This window comes from Penicillium cinerascens (assembly GCF_028974065.1).
Source record: "Penicillium cinerascens strain IBT 15544 chromosome Unknown contig_16_segment0_segment0, whole genome shotgun sequence".
Lineage (NCBI taxonomy): Eukaryota > Fungi > Ascomycota > Eurotiomycetes > Eurotiales > Aspergillaceae > Penicillium > Penicillium cinerascens.
In genome coordinates, this window is record NW_026695286.1 from 1,955,939 (window position 1) to 1,974,822 (window position 18,884).

The 18,884-nt window shown below is 53.3% G+C and overlaps 9 protein-coding genes across 9 annotated transcripts; 4 read left to right on the plus strand and 5 right to left on the minus strand.

The window, feature by feature from the left end:
• Nucleotides 1-271: 271 nt before the first annotated feature.
• N7498_000703 (LITAF-like zinc ribbon domain-containing protein) lies at nucleotides 272-1,104 on the minus strand (the record flags this gene model as incomplete). Its single annotated transcript, XM_058447766.1, has 3 exons — nucleotides 272-437; nucleotides 532-976; nucleotides 1,047-1,104. 3 exons carry the CDS (start codon nucleotides 1,102-1,104, stop codon nucleotides 272-274), a joined length of 669 nt encoding a protein of 222 aa, XP_058313177.1.
• Nucleotides 1,105-2,880: 1,776 nt separating this feature from the next.
• N7498_000704 (aldo/keto reductase) lies at nucleotides 2,881-3,955 on the plus strand (the record flags this gene model as incomplete). The annotated part of the gene is made up of 5 exons (XM_058447767.1): nucleotides 2,881-2,949; nucleotides 3,002-3,012; nucleotides 3,071-3,128; nucleotides 3,180-3,413; nucleotides 3,464-3,955. The coding sequence occupies 5 exons, from the start codon at nucleotides 2,881-2,883 to the stop codon at nucleotides 3,953-3,955; spliced, it is 864 nt and encodes a 287-aa protein (XP_058313178.1).
• A 414-nt stretch (nucleotides 3,956-4,369) lies between these two features.
• N7498_000705 (uncharacterized protein) lies at nucleotides 4,370-5,082 on the plus strand (the record flags this gene model as incomplete). The annotated part of the gene is made up of 2 exons (XM_058447768.1): nucleotides 4,370-4,415; nucleotides 4,478-5,082. The coding sequence occupies 2 exons, from the start codon at nucleotides 4,370-4,372 to the stop codon at nucleotides 5,080-5,082; spliced, it is 651 nt and encodes a 216-aa protein (XP_058313179.1).
• A 26-nt stretch (nucleotides 5,083-5,108) lies between these two features.
• Nucleotides 5,109-5,870, minus strand: N7498_000706 (uncharacterized protein; the record flags this gene model as incomplete). The annotated part of the gene is made up of 1 exon (XM_058447769.1): nucleotides 5,109-5,870. One exon carries the CDS (start codon nucleotides 5,868-5,870, stop codon nucleotides 5,109-5,111), a length of 762 nt encoding a protein of 253 aa, XP_058313180.1.
• Nucleotides 5,871-6,906: 1,036 nt separating this feature from the next.
• N7498_000707 (alpha-1,2-mannosidase family protein) lies at nucleotides 6,907-9,390 on the plus strand (the record flags this gene model as incomplete). Its single annotated transcript, XM_058447770.1, has 5 exons — nucleotides 6,907-6,989; nucleotides 7,036-7,577; nucleotides 7,626-8,059; nucleotides 8,108-8,874; nucleotides 8,931-9,390. 5 exons carry the CDS (start codon nucleotides 6,907-6,909, stop codon nucleotides 9,388-9,390), a joined length of 2,286 nt encoding a protein of 761 aa, XP_058313181.1.
• Nucleotides 9,391-9,923: 533 nt separating this feature from the next.
• Nucleotides 9,924-12,508, plus strand: N7498_000708 (1,4-alpha-glucan branching enzyme GLC3). Its single transcript, XM_058447771.1, has 8 exons — nucleotides 9,924-10,019; nucleotides 10,067-10,191; nucleotides 10,279-10,378; nucleotides 10,431-10,543; nucleotides 10,595-11,286; nucleotides 11,340-11,675; nucleotides 11,727-12,357; nucleotides 12,411-12,508. Exons 1-8 carry the CDS (start codon nucleotides 9,971-9,973, stop codon nucleotides 12,435-12,437), a joined length of 2,073 nt encoding a protein of 690 aa, XP_058313182.1. The 5' UTR covers nucleotides 9,924-9,970; the 3' UTR covers nucleotides 12,438-12,508.
• Nucleotides 12,509-13,361: 853 nt separating this feature from the next.
• Nucleotides 13,362-15,406, minus strand: N7498_000709 (F1F0 ATP synthase subunit beta; the record flags this gene model as incomplete). Its single annotated transcript, XM_058447772.1, has 6 exons — nucleotides 13,362-14,294; nucleotides 14,351-14,667; nucleotides 14,801-14,843; nucleotides 14,909-14,994; nucleotides 15,142-15,311; nucleotides 15,396-15,406. The coding sequence occupies 6 exons, from the start codon at nucleotides 15,404-15,406 to the stop codon at nucleotides 13,362-13,364; spliced, it is 1,560 nt and encodes a 519-aa protein (XP_058313183.1).
• Nucleotides 15,407-16,403: 997 nt separating this feature from the next.
• On the minus strand, nucleotides 16,404-17,459 carry N7498_000710 (cytochrome c oxidase subunit IV family protein). The gene is made up of 3 exons (XM_058447773.1): nucleotides 17,065-17,459; nucleotides 16,712-16,905; nucleotides 16,404-16,611 (listed from the first exon to the last, which is right to left on the minus strand). The coding sequence occupies exons 1-3, from the start codon at nucleotides 17,312-17,314 to the stop codon at nucleotides 16,522-16,524; spliced, it is 534 nt and encodes a 177-aa protein (XP_058313184.1). The 5' UTR covers nucleotides 17,315-17,459; the 3' UTR covers nucleotides 16,404-16,521.
• A 613-nt stretch (nucleotides 17,460-18,072) lies between these two features.
• Nucleotides 18,073-18,800, minus strand: N7498_000711 (actin-binding ADF family protein; the record flags this gene model as incomplete). The annotated part of the gene is made up of 5 exons (XM_058447774.1): nucleotides 18,073-18,213; nucleotides 18,266-18,314; nucleotides 18,406-18,654; nucleotides 18,721-18,731; nucleotides 18,795-18,800. The coding sequence occupies 5 exons, from the start codon at nucleotides 18,798-18,800 to the stop codon at nucleotides 18,073-18,075; spliced, it is 456 nt and encodes a 151-aa protein (XP_058313185.1).
• Between the last annotated feature and the right edge of the window lie 84 nt (nucleotides 18,801-18,884).

An 18,884-nucleotide genomic window follows, 5' to 3' on the forward strand; every position in this document is an offset into this window, starting at 1 on the left:
CAAACCAGTTATCTTCCGTTCTTTTAGAAAATGACCAGTTCTGGATCAACACTTTTATTATTCGTAAGCCATAGACCGTAGTATGACTGTGTAAAAAAAAAAAATGGACTTATGCATGGGCACAACCCATCCCCGGAGCGGAAAGATTACGCCGTGATCATAAAACCAAGTGGTATCACTTCAAAACACTGCGGCCAGAAAGGCAAAGACATGCGAAAACAACCCCCGCGCTCCCCTTTTCCCTACCCAACCCCAACACCTAACCACGCAATTATTGCCTTTGTCCGGTCTGCAGCACCTCGACACGCCCGCTGTTGTGCCAAGTCGCGAGCTTAGCACTACATTGACCGCAGTAGTGGTCGACATCCTTGAGCGAGGACATCAAGTAAGGAATGCATCCGAGACAGCAGCAGCAGCAGAGGACAGCAGCCCAACCACTATGAAGACGTTAGTATCGTACAACTCATTTGATCGACCGGCGCAATCGACAAGTCGATCGCGTTTTGCATTAAAAAAAGGAATTCAACTCACTGCGTCGTCGTTCCACTAACCGACTCAACTCTCGTCATTTCGCGTTTTCCGCAGCATGGACAATCCACCGGACACGGTACTGATAAAAGCGCGTGCAAAGGGGTAGCCGTGGCATAGCCGGTCTGCTGGCCATGGGGTGTATAGTACGCGCCCGGCTGTCCGGGCTGCTGTTGTTGAAACTGGGGAGTTGGTTGACCAGGGTACGCCTTGACATCCGACGGCGAGTTCACCGGATACTGGCCAGCGGGTCCATTGATCTGATCGGGGTGCGGCTGTCCCTGATATCCCCTGGCAGATTCGTCGGTGTGGACGGGGGTGGGTGCATCATAGTCGCCTTGCATCGGAGGCTTCTCGGAGTGAGCGCCCGTGGCTTCGGAGGGAGGTGGCTGGATGCTCTCTGAGCCGGTGATGGGGCTCACGGGGCTGGTGCCCGGGTATGGAGGTGCTGTGAGAGGAATGAGACCTAGCTTTGACTTAATGGTAATTCGGAGACTCGAAGAATTGCGGTGACTCACCTTCGCTGTCGCGGGGTTGAGCATTGTACTGGTTATTGGTCTGGTTGTGCTCGGCCATGGTGAGTGTTTGTTCTCGCAATCCGGGGGGTAACGGGGATGTAACAAAGGGCAGGTCGCGAAAACACTGGGGAGAAGCGAGGGGGCGAAATTTTAATTTGATCGCGAGATGGGGCGGTCTACATTTTATCATGAGCGGGTTTTAAGGCAACCCAATTCGATCGCCAAGGCTGATGCCCCTTCAAATCTAGCTGTACAGGCGTCCGTGAGTAGTGCACTGCCCTATCTCGTATTCCGTGGGGACTCCGTGTGGATTTCGACGTGCCGTTCAAGCTGAACCCCCAATGATACAGCTCGTCTTCAACCCTGAGACATCTGCTAATTCAAGGATCATCGCTTATTTCTCCAACTCGTGGCGCAGCCTCGTTGGACAGCTGTCCGTGAGAGGAGACTATGCACTGGCTGTGGCTCGGTTCGTGCCAAGACTGTACTACAGGTATAGCTTCGGGCTTGGTAGCGAAGCTAAATAATCTAATCGAAGTTGACCGATTGAGAAGAAGCTAACAGCTAATTTCCAGGGCTTGACCCTCGCCTCGCCAAGGCTCGTGAAGCAACTCAATTCGGGGAGTACCCCCTACCAGCGGTGGAAACTGGGCATCGCAACTCTTCAGCCCTTCAGCCCTTCAGCTTACGGACCCACAGGGCCTGTGGTCTAATCTAATTCGCATGCCAACCACGACCTATCATGCTGGTGTGCGGCTGATTCTAGTACCGCCCTACGCGGATTTAAGTCAGGTTAAGTTTTTACAATACGGGGGCTCAGATAAAGTCGGTCCAGCCGAGAGAAAAGCCACGAAACGAAGGCGTTATTCTCACGCCATACTGCTTTAGGTACCCGCGGCTCACTTGGCCCCCTGAACTATTAATAGTATTCTGGATGCATGCACAAGGCTGTAGCTACATGCTGGATCCAATTGCCTGTGTTACGGAAGCTTAGAGCCGCGTGGTCCACTCTTGAGAGGGGTGAAGATGGTTCCGGACGGCTTTTGACGTCTCCCAGTCACTATCTGTGATTGACACGGGAACTTGTCAGTGCAAATTTCCACTTTTTCCATTCTTTGATTCATTCGAGAGACAGACATTTCAACTTTTGAGCGCCTGGGCTCGTTAATACCCGTCTTGGTCGAATGATGGTTTCGCTCTAACGACACGATAGCGACAAAGTGCCATCTGCTATGGCGACCGACAAAGACTTCTCTAGATAAATGACCAAGAACAGCACTCATCTTTGTAGAAACTCACCCGATGCACCAACGACTGGGAATGGAGGCAAGGTAAAAATCGACCGAGTTTACAGAACACGGCGACAGGCAGCACTTCATCATTATACTAGACAAAATCCCATTGCAAGACCTGTTGGACGATGATTTCATCGCAATCATTCCAGTCGGGTCTGGATACTGATCCCTACCACGCACCCAGAAAAAGCTCTATTGTACCCTCTTTGATTAGACTCGGTCACAAAATGGGGGGTCAGGCTTACCGGAATGAGACGTCCCCTAGGCCTAACTTTCTGGGCTCGGACTTACCGGAAGGAGACGTCCCCTAGGCCGAATTTTCGGGGCTCCTAGAAATGACCGAAATGAGATCCACATCCTCTACATCAAATTACAAATTCAAGATAGATGATAGGTATCCAGGGAAGGTATAAGGAGTTAAACGGACGCAGCACAGTTATCGCCGATAAGGCCGTGATGTGTAAGCCAGCTGCGTTATAAACGGTAACTACCACTCGAGCCGACATACCGCAGGAACAACCACCCGTACGATGAGAAGAATGGCTACCACAATCACTTCAACGATTAAGCTTGCCAGCGGCTACGAGATTCCCCGCTTGGGCTTTGGAGTATGTACTCTCCGTCAATATCCCTTATCGACACCGAGCTAACAAATCCCAGGTCTACAAGACGTAACGCCCCCGCCTACATCCCCTTTCTGGACCCACTAGATCTAACAGTCTCGCGCAGTCCTCCAGAAGAGACGGAGAGATGCTGTCTCGATGCTTTCAAGGCCGGCTATCGCCATGTATGTACTCCTCTGTTAGGCCGGAGCTATTCCGGTTAACACCAAGCACAGATCGACTCCGCGGCGGTGTACCGCAACGAAGAAGGCTGCGGAAATGCCATCCGCGCGTCTGGAATCCCCCGAGGCCAGATCTTCTTCACATCCAAAGTCTTCGACATCAGCTATGAGGGTGCCAAGGCACAGGTCGATAAGAGCTTGACTCTGTCCAAACTGGACTATATCGACCTGATGCTCCTGCATAAGCCAATGGGCGGTTCCGAGAACCGCAAGGGTGCATGGAAAGCCGTAAGTCCGGCGACTCCTTCACTGCGAGAGATTCGCTAATCGTCCCACAGCTAGTCGAAGCCGTCGAAGCCGGCAAAGTCCGCTCAATCGGCATCAGCAACTACGGCGTCCATCACCTCAACGAACTCGAGCGCCACATCGCCGAGCTCGAAGCCGAGCGCGGCAAGGGTAAAGGCGGCATCGTGAGTATTCAACAAGTTGAACTCCATCCATGGCTACCGCGCAAGGATATCGTCGACTGGTGCACGCAACGCGGAATCGCTGTTCAAGCTTACTGTCCGATTGTCCGTGGTAATCGCTGGGACGAGCCCGAGCTTCAGAAGTTGGTAAAAAAGTATGGCAAGACGGAGGCCCAGGTGCTTATTCGGTGGAGTTTGGACAAGGGGTTCATTCCGTTGCCGAAGAGTGTTACTCCCTCGCGCATTGTAGCTAATGCCGATGTGTTCGATTTTAAGTTGACGGATGAGGAGGTTAAGGGCCTGGAGACGGATGAGTATAGTCCTGTGGCTTGGGATCCGACTGTTTCCAAGTTGGAAGATTAACGAGGTCGGTTCGTGAATACAAAAGGCTTTCATGCGTGATATCTTGAATTTATCTGACCGAGACTTGTTTACTGTTCAGGGGGGCGAAACGAGTCCGACTCATCCTGACGTAGATGGCAAATAAACACTCTAGCAAGCACACTTATCCAGTACAAGTTAACATGCCGTCAGCCACTAAATGCTTATTCTAGCGGGTTGCAGAAATTACAGGAATGGGGCGGGGTAGCCTCTTGTAGCTGAAGAAGCCTAGAACATCCGAAAGTCGTCGGCTGACGGGACCTTGAACTTGTATTCCAACACATCGGATGATGTAGGATGGTTCCTCTGGTTTCTATCAGTTTCCGACGTTTTTATCGTCAACCCCCCGCCGTAATTCCCTCGTCCATCCAAACCCCATTACAGAGCCGCAGAGGCATGGAAAGGGTGAAAAGGCGCTTTAGTGCTGATGATTTCAAGCGAGGTACCGAGATAGCCCCCTCCGACGTTGGTTTGTGTGAGCGCTAACAAGCGCATTCTCACTAGGGCTCGAGGTTCTGGACGAGGAGATGGGCAAGGATGACTGGCTAATAGCCTTCGCGCCCATCACACTAATCTCCACGGGAGGATTCCTGGCGACCAACTACTTCCACAACCGAGACAGTACAAGCGATCTGGACTATCTTCTCGAACCCCAGTGGGCGAGCGATAACGACGTCAAGCGGCCGCTGCAGAAGGCAATGGTACGCACGGCGAATCAGCTCGGGTTTACCGAAGACTGGGTCAATGATGACATGGCATTTTTCATCCCCGAACAGTCCAGGGAAGACTTATTCGAGATGGCAGAGGAGCAGAATATCGTTCTCTGGGAAGGGACCAATCTACGGGTGCTGGCCGTTCCACTGGAATATGCCCTGGAACGGAAGCTGAGGCGCATTCATAATAGCAGGAGACACGTCAAGCGCGGGTCGGATATCGTCGACGTGGTCGCGATTTTGAAGCATTTGAGGACACAGAATGAAAGCCCGCTGAGCAGGGAACACATCCGGACGCTGAATATCTGTTCTTTCGAGATGCCGCCGGATAATACGACGATGAATGAGATCGCTGCGGCATATCGGGAGCAGCATAGCGAAGAGGCTTTTGACTAGATCTGCGCATGGGAGTATCTGGTCATTCACACTGTGTAAAAGTGACCAGTGTTGGCCACAATATTCCTCTCTGCAAATGAAGGATTTTCCCCGCCTTCCTCGAGTACAAGTCTTCCCTGTACATCTCGCAAGTTTTCCGGCAGGTCTGCAATTGACTCAACATCGAATGCAGGCACGTGCCAGGTCCATCTGGGGGCAGTTTCCGCCACGAATGGCGGAAGCGGCTCCTCAAAGGTCTTGCGATAAATATGCTTGCGCTTGTCCCGCCTCATGCCCACGCTCATGCGCCAATTGAATGCCCTCGCTAGTTCCTCGGCGACACACGCGAGAATGGCATATCGTACGGGATCGCAATCGCACGGGTCCGGGATGCGGCTGACTTTCCATGACTTCTGGTTCTGGTAGAAGAAGTATTCCACCTGTGGGCCGATAGCATAAGGCTCGCGTGCAACCATTGCTTCGTATATGCGGTATAAGGCTCGAAGTGGGGTATCTCTGGCGCGCCATAGAGGGACGGAACTCATGTTGGCCAAGTCGGTAGAGGCTGCACGAGCGTCCAGAAGCGGAACATTATTCACCATAGTTTTCAAAGGTACCTGGTCAGGGACGGGGAAGTGCCATGTTGGGAATGGCCAGAAGAGGCGGAGCAGGGCGAAGACAGGGTACTTATGTCGATGGCCAAGACGGATAAGGCTGGTTCGAAGTCGAAGAGGTGACTCGAGATCGTAGAAGAATCGACGGACTCGCATCCACCAGGTGATATGGGGCTTTGGACGGTGCCGCACCATCCTGCTAGTGATCTTGATCGACCTCGAGGCTCATGGCATGTTGGGACTCAATGTTTTGTTCCTTTTGAGAATCTGGTGGTAAAGTGACGATCGCCGATACGGCCGCTATTCCTGATTCGGCAGGTTGGTGCCTGACTACCAGGGCAGTGATTGTGCTCCGGAGTCAGGCTTCAACGTGCATAGTTGCGATCCTCATTTTTAATGAAACTATCAGAAATGTGAGGATCTCGCTCAGACATTTTGACATTGTTCGAGTATTCAGTACATAGTGGAAGATAGATGGAACCACCAGCGAAGCTTAGTATGAAGATCAACTCTCCGCTAGTTGAACCGATTCACACCTCCCCCAGCCCAACGCCCGAGTCTCACTGTTTGCTCACCCGCTCATCTAATCTTGACATGCCCCTAGTCTCTGCATAAGTTATGGACTACCTTGACATAGTTCCCCTGATAGTATGATTCAGAGCATGACATACCACCTGAGGCCTTGGCCAGCCAGGACCGCACGTGGACTGCCTCCTGCTTACCCCATGTGAATCCAGGGGAGCTCCTGATTTGGCCACAAGAGCATTCCATGTATTTCCCCCTTGGGACAACATTCCACCAACATCCAGTCAGGAACGTATTTTTGGTTGAGATATGGGGTTTTAAGAAAGCTTGCTTGTTTTGATGGGCGCGACTTGGTGTATCGAAAACTCTCGGTGCCTTATGCCCCGAATCATGCGTCATGTGCGTCGAGCACATGGATTCTCAGGATCTGTCATTCCATTAATTGCGTATTTGGGCCGGACCCCCAGATTAAATGGTAGCGGGGCACGGGTCTTATAGACTAACCGTACAGTCTGTATACATATGAAAATCTGGTAGCGTTGCCGATCCTAACTAATTCTAGTTACAAAGACTACAGCAAGCTAAGATGTAACCTGATTAACAGTACTAGTATGGAGGATATCAAGGGCAGGCTTATCCCCGACAGTTCCCACGTATTGGGGGTTGGATCATTTTTTTTCTAACAGACCGTTGAGCAACACTCACTATGAGATACTCAAGAACGTTGACGAGCCTATCTCTACTGGTAGTGTCTGCGGCAGAGGACTTTACCAAGCATGTCGATGTCTTGTAAGTTCTCTCAAATCTCGTATGGAAGATGACTGATATCGTCAAGCATGGGAACCCAAAACGGGGGGAATGATTTCCCCGGGGTCGCAAGGCCCTTCGGGATGGTCAAGCTGGGCCCGGATCTGCTGCAGTCCGGCACGGATTCTTATTCAGGCTATCTTTCCAACGGAGCCTTCTCCGGCTTCAGTATGATGCATGAACAAGGCACCGGCGGAGCGCCCAAGTATGGCACCGTCTCACAGCTGCCACTGGTCGGCAACATCAGTGATCCCTTGTCCAATATCACCGTGTCTCGAAAAGTGGCCGACGAAGGCTCTATTGGGTACTACAAAGCCCAGACAGGGGACGGTGTTGAAGTCGAGCTGAGTGCTTCGGCTCGAGCTGGTATCTATCGTTACAATTTCCCTTCGGGGTCCCAGGGTAACGTGCTGGTGGATGTCTCGCACGTATTGCCTTCGTTCCGTGGCCAGGGTCTTGGCCAAAACTATATGGGCGGTGACCTTTTAATCCTTGCGGACGGTCACTATGAAGGCTCTGGGGTGTATGACAATGGATGGAATGAAGCCCCAGATTGGACAATCTATTTCTGTAAGTCCCGTTTCCAGCTAAATGATGCGGTCTCTAACACTCGAACAGGCGGGTACTTCAATTCGTCTGCAACAAGCAACAAGACGTACAGTGCAACTGGTGCAGCCAAGAGTGTTGAACAGCCCAGTGGTTTTGTGTCGTCTTCATCCGGTTCCACTCGAGTGGGCGGACTTTTCTCGTTCAGCGACAGTGAAGTCATTTCTCGCGTAGGAATTTCTTGGATCTCCACGAAGCAGGCCTGCGACAATGTGAATAGCGAGATTCCAGCTGGTACTAGCTTTGAATCTGTCGTTGACGGCGCTGTCTCAGACTGGAACACCGAGGTTTTGTCTAAGATCGTCACGACCAACACCAACGACACCAGCCTGAGTCTATTGTATACCTCGCTGTACTTTATGCATCTGATTCCAACCAACCAAACCGGTGAAAACCCGGGCTGGACATCATCCGAGCCCTACTATCAGGATATCTTTACTTTCTGGGTAAGTCTTGCCGACTGTCTTCAGTCCTCAAATACTAATTCCATACAGGACTTGTTCCGCTGCTCCACTTCTCTCATGCAAATCCTACAACCAACAGCTTATGAAGAGCAGATCCGGTCACTAATCGACATCTGGAGATTCGACGGCTACCTGCCTGATGCGCGGTCATCAAACTACAACGGCCGCACGCAGGGCGGCTCCAATGCCGACAACGTCCTCGCAGATGCTTACGTCAAGGGCGTTCGCGGCGCCGTCAACTGGGAAGACGGATACAAAGCCATGGTCAAAGACGCAGAAGTGACACCCCCCAACTACCCTGTTGATCCAATGGCCCCGGACTCTTCAACTCATGAAGGTCGAGGAGCACTCCCTGACTGGCTCAGCCTGGGCTACATCACACCGACCTTTACCCGCGCAGTCAGTCGGGCCGTTGAGTATGCATACAATGACTTCGGGTTGTACCAAGTGGCTTCAGGGCTGGGGAAAGATGATGATGCACGGAAATACCTCAACCGCTCGCGCAACTGGCGCAACCATTGGAACCCGGACCAAACTTCGCTTGGGTTCTCCGGATTTGTGGTACCTCGCAACAGCACCGGCTTCATCAACGTGGATACCTTGAATGCCGGCGGCTACTGGATGGACCCCTACTACGAAGCCAGTGCCTGGGCGTATTCCTTCGCGGATGTGCATGATATGCAGGAGATGATCAAGATGATGGGAGGTACCGAAACGGTCCTGAACCGGCTGAATACCATGTTCACCGAGGGCGCGAGTGGATCGAGCGGAACTATCTTCGATCCCACCAACGAGCCGTGAGTTTGTTGTGCCTTATTCGCTGGGCTTTGCTGACATGCGTTGTGCATTACAGAATGTTCAACCTCCCCTATCTGTACCACTTCATCGACCGACAGGACCTGTCGGTGTCGCAGTCCCGCAAAGTCGCCAAGAGCGACTATTCGACCGGGGTGACCGGTCTACCGGGCAACAGCGATGCCGGAGCCATGCAAACCTGGCTGCTTTGGAACATGATCGGTCTGTATCCGATCACCGGGCAGACGACATTCCTGATCCATTCGCCTTGGTTCGAATCGATGACCATTGACCTGGGCGATGGCAAGACACTGCATATCACGTCCACTGGAGGCGATGGAAATGGTGATACGAACATCTACGTGCAAAGTCTCAAGGTCAACGGCCAGGCCTGGGAGCGGAACTGGCTGACTTGGGATGACGTCTTTGCGAAAGGAGGAACGCTAGAGTTTGAGCTGGGGCCAACCGCGGTCAATTGGACAAGCGGCGAGCTGCCGCCGAGTCCTGCGTCGGAGTAGAAGCTGCAGTTTTCTTCATTTCCTTGTATATGTTCATATGCCCATGTATTAAACAACACACCCGGGCAACACGACGGCGTGGATTAGTTGGTAGCATAGAATGCCCGCTGGTCGCGTTTGAATACATTGATGAGATCCGTCTATTTATAGAGTGATCGATTAACTCTCAGAGAACATGACGAACTGAGTTTTTACCGAGATGCAACTAGCATGATGAGGGTCTGTGAGGCGGCCCGTCGACTGCATCGAGGTGGTACGCCAGGCCAGGAACGGCGAGACTCGGATCGACGTTTTCAGAACATGCCCTCGCCCAAGCACACGGCCCGGCGTGGCACCGGGATAGCACCTGGGCAGTCTGTACACAGCCCTAGAGACCGAGATAGAATCCACCCGGTGAATGGACGAGAATCCGTTGAGCTCGCAGCCCAAAACAGGGAAGTCCAGAACGCGGAGGCCCGAGCTCCCCGCATCCCCCCACCTCGCCATCACAGCTTAAGCCAATCACTCCGGGATCTGAGTCTGCCCGCGATAAACGTTTCGAGAGGGGTTTCCCCTTCTCTTCTCTTCATCTATTTCCAAAATGGCTTCCATTCAAGAAGCTATCGATTCTAGCCCCGCTGATGGCACAGGTACATGATCTAACCGCTGCGGCAAGAGCTCTGCTAATGCAACCCAGGTGTGCTCAAGCTCGACCCATGGCTGGAACCTCATCGAGACGTGCTGAAGCACCGCTACAGCTTGGTCAAGAAATGGGCCAATGCCATCAACGAGTCGGAGGGTGGACTGGACAAGTTCAGCAAGGTAGGATGAATTTCCAAGCTCCCAAGCTATCGCGGGGACCTACCCACCTGGGTGGCGAAAAGATCCTAATCAACATCACTCTCACAGGGTTATGAATCCTTCGGCCTGATTGCCCAGCCCAATGGCGATATCACCTACCGCGAGTGGGCACCCAATGCTGTGGAAGCGTCGCTGGTCGGCGACTTTAGTATGTGCCATGCCATTCAACAGCCCGAGAATCACATTACTGAGACTGGCAGACAACTGGGATGTCAATGCAAACCAAATGAAGAAAAATCCCTTCGGCGTGTGGGAAGTCACAGTCTCTGCGCAAAATGGCGCCCCGGCGATTCCGCACGATAGCAAGATCAAGGCAAGACACTCGAGGCCTGCAACAAGTCACCAATTACTAATTTGACAACAGATCACAATGGTCCTCCCCAGCACCGAGCGCATCTATCGCATCCCAGCATGGATCAAACGTGTCGTTCAGGACCTCAACGTCTCGCCCATATACGATGCGGTTTTCTGGAATCCGCCCGCCAACGAGCGATACCAGTTCCAGCACCCGCGGCCCAAGAAGCCCGAGAGTCTGCGAATCTACGAGGCTCACGTTGGTATCTCGTCTCCCGAGACGAGAGTCGCGACCTACAAGGAGTTCACAAAGAATATGCTGCCTCGCATTAAGTACCTGGGCTACAATGCTATCCAGCTCATGGCCGTCATGGAGCATGCTTACTATGCCAGTTTCGGCTACCAGGTGAACAACTTCTTCGCTGCCAGCAGTCGCTACGGAACCCCCGAGGATCTGAAAGAGCTAATGGACACTGCCCACAGCCTGGGCTTGGTCGTTCTGCTGGACGTCGTGCACAGCCATGCTTCGAAGAACGTGCAGGATGGAATTAACATGTTCGATGGCTCCGACCACCTCTATTTCCATGAGGGTGCCAAGGGTCGCCATGAGCTATGGGACAGCCGGCTGTTCAACTATGGCAACCATGAAGTGCTGCGCTTCCTCCTGAGTAACCTTCGATTCTGGATGGAGGAGTACCAGTTTGATGGCTTCCGCTTTGACGGTGTCACCAGCATGCTCTACAGTCACCATGGTATTGGAACGTACGTTAATCTACTTCTCGTCACCATTTCCCTCTGTTAACCATTCCATATAGTGGCTTCTCCGGCGGATACCATGAGTACTTCGGTCCTAGTGTCGACGAAGAGGGCGTCACATACCTGACCCTCGCCAACGAAATGCTGCACAAGCTCTACCCCGACTGTATCACGGTAGCAGAGGATGTATCGGGGATGCCAGCCCTGTGCATCCCCCATGCCCTTGGCGGCATCGGCTTCGACTACCGCCTCGCCATGGCCGTCCCAGACATGTACATCAAGCTTTTGAAAGAGAAGGCCGACGGCGATTGGGACATGGGCAACCTAACCCACACGCTGACGAACCGACGTCACGGTGAAAAGACCATTGCCTATGCCGAGAGCCACGATCAAGCGTAAGTCCAACGTTCCTCCCGATGATCCACCACCTCTAACCTTCCCAACAGATTGGTGGGCGACAAGACCCTAATGATGTGGCTCTGCGACAAGGAAATGTACACACACATGTCCGTGCTCACCGAATTCACACCCGTCATCGAGCGCGGCATGGCAATGCACAAAATGATCCGCCTGATAACCCACGGCCTGGGAGGCGAAGGCTACCTGAACTTCGAAGGCAACGAATTCGGGCACCCGGAATGGCTAGACTTCCCCCGCGAAGGCAACGGCAACTCATTCTGGTACGCTAGACGCCAGCTCAACCTCACCGACGACAACCTGCTCCGCTACCATTTCCTGAACGACTTCGACCGTGCGATGCAGCTGACAGAACAGAAGTACGGCTGGCTGCACGCGCCGCAGGCTTATATCAGTCTCAAGCATGAGGGCGACAAGGTCGTCGTCTTTGAGCGCGCGGGATTGTTGTGGATCTTCAATTTCCATCCTACTAACAGCTTCACGGACTATCGTGTTGGCGTTGATGTCCCCGGCACTTACCGAATCGTCCTTGACTCGGATGACCCGGCGTTTGGGGGTCTTGGGCGTAATGTCAAGGATACGAGGTTCTTCACGTCTGATATGCCGTGGAACGGACGGGGTAACTTTGTGCAAGTTTATCTTCCCACGAGGACTGCTTTGGTGAGTTTAGTTTCCCTTGTGAATTCGGAATACGGCTAATCTGGTTGATTTAGGTCCTTGCTCTAGAGCAGACTCTGTAAAGGCTCTTATGGGATAGATATCCGGGCTTTGTGATTCAACAATACACGAAGGAACACTGCATAGTTTGATCCAGATTGCGTTTAGCCAGTACTGATAATCCTACTATACTTCCATTGAGATCCGCCTGCGTCGACGTAGACTGGATGTTGATGTAGGCCATTCATTCCATTCTACCTCGTTTATCAAATGCCCTGGCTGAGATAGCTGGCAGGTAGCAAAAAGTAAACCTCAACCAGATATAAGCATGCGTGCTCTAACGGTTGTAGTCCCCATCCAAGACGTGAAGCTACAATTCAAAACGAGAATCTACCATAGGACATGTAAAAGACTTGAAACAAGATGAATACAAAGGAAATCCGATTGACCAAGAATATTTAGGGTTGCCTTCAGGGCTATGGGTTTTCAACTCTAAATACACAATAATGAAACACGCGCCAGCCAGGGGTGTCCAGCCGGGCTTTAAAAAGACCAAGAAATCTCATCAACTCGCTCAGTTAGACATGTTCGTCCCCTTCCACTTCACCATGTCTCCCATATCCTCCTCTCACCCCCAGATCGGTCCTCCTAACTCCCGTGAGTCCGGTCATCCGTCAGCCTCTCACTCTGTTTCCAGAAAGAAACCTAGATCGAACATGAATCGAGCGCACACCACCCCCACACAAGACGTCAGGAAACAGGAAAGACATGACAATCAAATTCCCTTTCTTTTCTTTTCGCTTTGAGATCGAGTACTATACACGCAATCGGAAAGGGAAAGTGACGTCGGAGTGGGGGGCAGCACAGGACCAAAGTTCGAACAAGGGAAAATATTCCAGACCACAAGAAAAGTAACGACCAATATGAGGGGGCAAAGAGAAAAAATGGTGGGCGTGAAATAGTTGAACAGAGGGGACGCCGCTAGCTAGCAAATGACAAAATTACATCTAGGACGAACCCTCGAGCTCAGCCAGAATCTTCTCACCCTTGGCGCGAGCAGACTCGATGTCGCCAACCATGTAGAAGGCGTTCTCGGGAAGGTCGTCAGCCTCACCGTTGATGATGGCCTTGAAGGAGCGGATGGTGTCCTTCAGGTCGACAAGGCGACCCTCGATACCAGTGAAGACCTGGGCGACAGCGAAGGGCTGGGACAGGAAACGCTGGAGCTTACGGGCACGCTCGACGGTGAGCTTGTCAGACTCGGACAGCTCGTCCATACCCAGAATGGCAATGATATCCTGGAGGGACTTGTACTCCTGGAGCATCTGCTGGACACGGCTGGCGGTGTTGTAGTGCTCGTCACCGATGATACGGGGGTCGAGCATACGGGACTTGGAGTCCAGGGGGTCGACGGCGGGGTAGATACCCAACTCGGAGATACCACGAGACAGGACAGTGGTGGCGTCCAAGTGAGCGAAGGTGGTGGCGGGGGCAGGATCAGTCAGATCGTCAGCGGGCACGTAGACGGCCTGGACGGAGGTAATGGAACCCTTGTGGGTGGTGGTGATACGCTCCTGCATACCACCCATGTCGACGGCCAGAGTGGGCTGGTAACCGACAGCGGAGGGGATACGACCCAGCAGGGCAGACACCTCGGAACCGGCCTGGGTGAAACGGAAAATGTTGTCAATGAAGAGCAGCACATCCTGACCCTCGTCGTCACGGAAGTACTCGGCAATGGTCAGACCGGTCAGGGCGACACGGGCACGGGCACCCGGGGGCTCGTTCATCTGACCAAAGACCAGAGACACCTTGGAGTCACCGTCAAGCTGGATGACACCAGTCTCCTGCATCTCGTGGTACAGATCGTTACCCTCACGGGTACGCTCACCGACACCACAGAAAACGGAGTAACCACCGTGGGCCTTGGCAATGTTGTTCTGGAGATTGAAGTTAGTTGAGGGGATTCGACAACGACCGGTGGAAGGAAACTCACAATCAACTCCTGAATGAACACGGTCTTACCGACACCGGCACCACCGAACAGACCAATCTTACCACCACGGGCGTAAGGGGCGAGGAGATCGACAACCTTGATACCGGTGACGAGAATCTCGGCGGAGGTGGACTGGTCAACGAAGAGCGGGGGCTCAGCGTGGATGGGCTTGTACTGAGTAGCCTTGATGGGGCCACGCTCGTCAATGGGGTCACCAGTGACGTTGATGATACGGCCCAGGGTGCCGGCACCGACGGGAACCTTGATGGGGGCACCAGTGTCGTGAGCGGCAACACCACGGGACAGACCCTCGGTACCTATGAAAGCAACAATGTTAGCAAGGTGATGTGGTGAGGTTGTCGGGCCGAACGGGGTGTGGGTCCCCTTTCACCGAAAGGGGGACGACGACACGGTGGCTCAACAACACAACAGAGGGGAAGGGTAGCTTACCGTCCATGGCAATAGTACGGATGACATTCTCACCCAGATGTTGCTAAAGGATCGGGTTAGCTTGGCAAGGTCGGGTGAAGCTGGGGCGTCCAATCAGAGAGCACGTACGGCAACCTCGAGCACGAGCTTCTGGCCGTTGTTCTCGGTCACAATGGCGTTCAGAATGGCAGGGAGCTTGTCGGTGTCGAACTTCACTATAATGCGGCGAATAGCAAGTCAGATATCGTTCAGGAGATAGGATTGAGATCGATTGCGATGGCTTTGGAGATGGATTGGGGTCCAGGAAAAAGATTTTCGCGTCCCCCAGTATCCGTCGCCAGGGAGGTGATCGGAACACGTACCGTCAACGACGGCACCAATGACCTGGTGAACCTTGCCAGACTGAAGGGCGTCGGTGCTGGCGAGACGGGCAGACAGGGCAGGCAGAGCATTGGAGCGGAGAGGCTGGAAAGCGCGGGCGACGGGGGTCGGCCGGGCAAAAGCAGCCCTCCCGAAGGTCCGGGCGAGACCGCTGTGTGAAAAACGAGTCAGAGGAGAGGCCTAGATAAAAAATGGAAAAAGGATGGGATAGGAAGGTCAGTAATATGAGGCATACCTCTTGAACATGATGACGGTGTTGAAGAGCGAGGTGGTAGGGGACAAGGGTTTTGGATGGGGGGAGGAAAAGAGGGAAGAAGGAGGAAGAAGAGGTTGGTGGACTCTTTGCACGGGAACTGGGCGGACTTAGCCTTTCCGGGGCGGTTTTGCCGATGGTCCCGTGATGAACCGACCGGTGTTTTCGTGAACATCGTTTACTTTTGATCGATGATTTCGATTTTCCAGATCTATTCCTTGACATTCTACCCTCTGTGCCCTTACTGATGACCCCCATCTCATCGTGGTGGCGGCCTGGTGCCGTTGCCCCCCGTTGCTAGGGACATTTTGGACACCCTCACCGGCCCGCTTGGCGCCCGGATGCAGGCTAACTCAATACCTCGACAGAGCATACCTCGAAAAAGACTAAATCGCATCTATCGTCTTCGAAACATATACATAGTCACTTATTACACCCATTGGCCTCTCATGGGAGGTGTGGTGCTGCTTCCAAGCTGCAGCGGACCTGAGCTGCCCCCGGCGGAAATCTCTGACGTGTTGCTCGGGAGCCCCCAAACCGCCCATCCACGGTCTGGTATGAGCGCCCTGGAAGTTTGGGAGCTCCCACACACTTCCCACAAGCTCCATAGCCCTGTAAAAAAATGTACCCGGATATACATAGAATTATCTATACACATCGTCAATCGAAGTTAACACGTTGCGATGCCAGTGTCGACACGGCTCATTTGGACAGGGGTTCTCCGCACCGGCGCTGCAGGTTCCGAATCCCTCCGGACGCTCCACGCCATATGCAGGACACAGACACAGGACACATGGGCCACCTACGACAACAAGAATGGAACACAACATATTTCTCTATGGCTACAAAAGAGATACATTGATTATAGCACAGTACGGGATACACGCATTTTCGAATGCTTGTCGACCAAAAAGACAGAAACGGTGAACAACAGCTCACACCGGCACCGGCCGGGGGCCCATCATGCGAGCAGAGAGCGCTCGTGTCAGTAGAATCATGCCCCGGGTATAAACCCTCAGGGCTCTCTGATGGACGTGCGACAATCGAATCCCAGCCCCGCCCGGCGCCGATATCTGCACTCTGTTCATCCTCCAGGCATCTAGCCCATCTATTGTTTCTCGGCGGGGGGGCTCTGGACGAAGCCCTGGCCCTCGTAGTCGGGCTTGCTGACGCCGTGGATGGGGTTGATCTTCTCGGCCTGTAGGAGTAAAGCTTGTAAGCACCCGATATATGGACGCTGCGGTCGCGGTCGCGGCGATATCAAAACATCGCGGTCACGAATTGAGGAGCGTGCTTACCTTGGCATATTCGTTGGAGGCCTCCTGCCACTCCTTGGACATGGTCTTGGGCATGGGCTTGCCGAAGAAGTGGATAAGGTAGAAGACACCGACGGAGGCGAGGGTGAGCTGGGTCACCTTGAAGAAGATCTTCCAGCCCTCACCCTTGGGTGCCTGGGCACGGGGGCCGTGGGGGCCGAAGGCGATCCAGTAGGCTGTAGAGGGCGAAAAAGGATGTTAGCAACCCGAACAAGGAAAGAGTTGAGGTCCCGGGTCGATTTTTGAGATGGCTCAAATTTCACCCTCGGAAGATGCAGGGTACGACGAAATCGACCTCCGCCAACGAGACCAATTGCCCAATGGAAAGTACGTACCGGCCTTCTTCTCGTGGAGGGTCATCTGGTGCCAGTCAACCTTCATGCGATCGCGGAGCTGCATCCACAGCTCGGCCTGCTCCTGAGGAGGCATGCCCTCCCAGCGCTTCTCGATACCGGCGAGGGTAGGGTTCGAGATGGCATGTTCGGAGGCAAAGCGAGTCTGCAGGGCATTCACAGAGGCAATGGGACCAGCGCGGGTGGCGGCCGGGGTGCGAGGCACAGCGCGAGCGACGGAGCGAAGAAACATTGTGCGGCAGGAGGGAGGTGGCAGCACCACGTCGAGAACGAGTCAATTGGGTATTAAAATGAGGTGGCCGGGGCCAGTAGAGTCTGGGACCACGGACGGACTCGGTCTGGGGGAGGAGAGAGTGGAGGGGGTAGGACGTGATGGAGAAGAAGTGAATCTTGTGGTTTGAGGTGGAAGTCGAGGATCCGGACTAGCGTCTGAACTGGGTTTGGCGGCCCTCTGATTGGCTGTGCGCGGGCCAACCCGGCTGCCAGTGAGATGCATCATCATTCTCAGCAGGTTCCGGTATGTCATACGATACGTATCTGTAGCCTCGATCTAGCACGTTTTCTATTGGCATGGAGACCTGACTTATCTATTGTCACCCGTGTGAGTAGTACTATGTAACTCCCATACCCCACGTGTGCGCCCGTTCACACGCCCAGAGCCTCTCCGTACCACTACGAGACATACGATAAGAACGCTTGATGTACTGTCTTTTTTACTTTACTGGAAATAGTAAACAATATTCAATATCAGATTTCTTTTCATGCCGTAATCTATCCAGTAGGCAGCAGAAATTCAGTACCGGCAACCCCGAATGCCTGCAGGTCATGATACCACTGATCACACGAGAGAAAAACGGTCAAGTCGTAGCAGTTTTGCATTGCAACTAGGAAGAAAAACGAGGAGAACGGGGAGAAGGTGAAGGATCGTGCCGTGGCGCATTCGAGGTAGAACCTCTATCGCAAGGCCCGGTTCCAGCCGGCGCCGTCAATCTATTTGCCAGCCTTGCCACCGCTGGCCTCGTTCAGAACATGCTTCCACTCAATGTCGGACTTGTCGTCGGCGTGGAGGGAGGTGGAGACGTTGAGGGCGCTCTTCAGGGGCTCGCGGGTGCTAGCGTAGATCATGGACCACTGTAAATGGGTTAGCGATGCTCTCGTAACACAGGTCCGATACAAAACATACCAGAGTGGGAGTCTCGCTGGGAACCCAGGAGATGAAGATGATCTTGCTCCTGTAATTTCGAGTACAGTCAGTGGGAACACATCCTATCAGCTACGGGGAACACCTAGACACTGCGATCTAGGCGCTCGGGAAACACGCACCGCTTGCCCTCACCGCTACCGAGGTCGTACTCGACGTCGTAGACAGCGAACCGCGGCATGGGGGAGCCGTTGGCGTTTTTGGCAGCCTCGAGCTTGCTGCGGAAGGCTTCGTAGTCCTGGTCATGGCCAACCTCGTCGACGACGACGCTCTTCTTGTCGTCGGAGATCTTGTAGATAATGAACTTGGTCTTGCCGTGGCTCAGACGGAACTCGTTGAATGCAGTGATGCACTCATCCTGAACCTGAACACTGTATATCGACTTATCAACACCGAAGTCTGGAGGGGGTAAGAGGGTTCAGGGGGATTGGTCGTACCCAGATGCGAGCTGTACAAAACACAAAGTTAGTATTTTGCGACAATTTATAAAAATAATTCGGTATATACGTACCGACATGATTGCTTGTGGAGATGAGAGAAATCAAAAAAGGACGACCGGTCGCCTGGGCTGGCACAAGATGTCAGTGGCGGAATTCGCAGA

Excerpts from the sequence above, each read along its gene's own strand:
- N7498_000710 (XM_058447773.1), bottom strand. The coding sequence starts at position 17,314 with ATGTTTCTTCGCTCCGTCGCTCGCGCTGTGCCTCGCACCCCGGCCGCC. Across the intron at positions 16,906-17,064 it reads CCTCCACGAGAAGAAGGCCG|CCTACTGGATCGCCTTCGGC; the intron begins GTACGTACTTTC and ends CGCCCTCTACAG. Across the intron at positions 16,612-16,711 it reads CCTCCAACGAATATGCCAAG|GCCGAGAAGATCAACCCCAT; the intron begins GTAAGCACGCTC and ends TTACTCCTACAG.
- N7498_000708 (XM_058447771.1), top strand. The coding sequence starts at position 9,971 with ATGGCTTCCATTCAAGAAGCTATCGATTCTAGCCCCGCTGATGGCACA. Across the intron at positions 10,020-10,066 it reads TAGCCCCGCTGATGGCACAG|GTGTGCTCAAGCTCGACCCA; the intron begins GTACATGATCTA and ends AATGCAACCCAG. Across the intron at positions 10,192-10,278 it reads GACTGGACAAGTTCAGCAAG|GGTTATGAATCCTTCGGCCT; the intron begins GTAGGATGAATT and ends TCACTCTCACAG.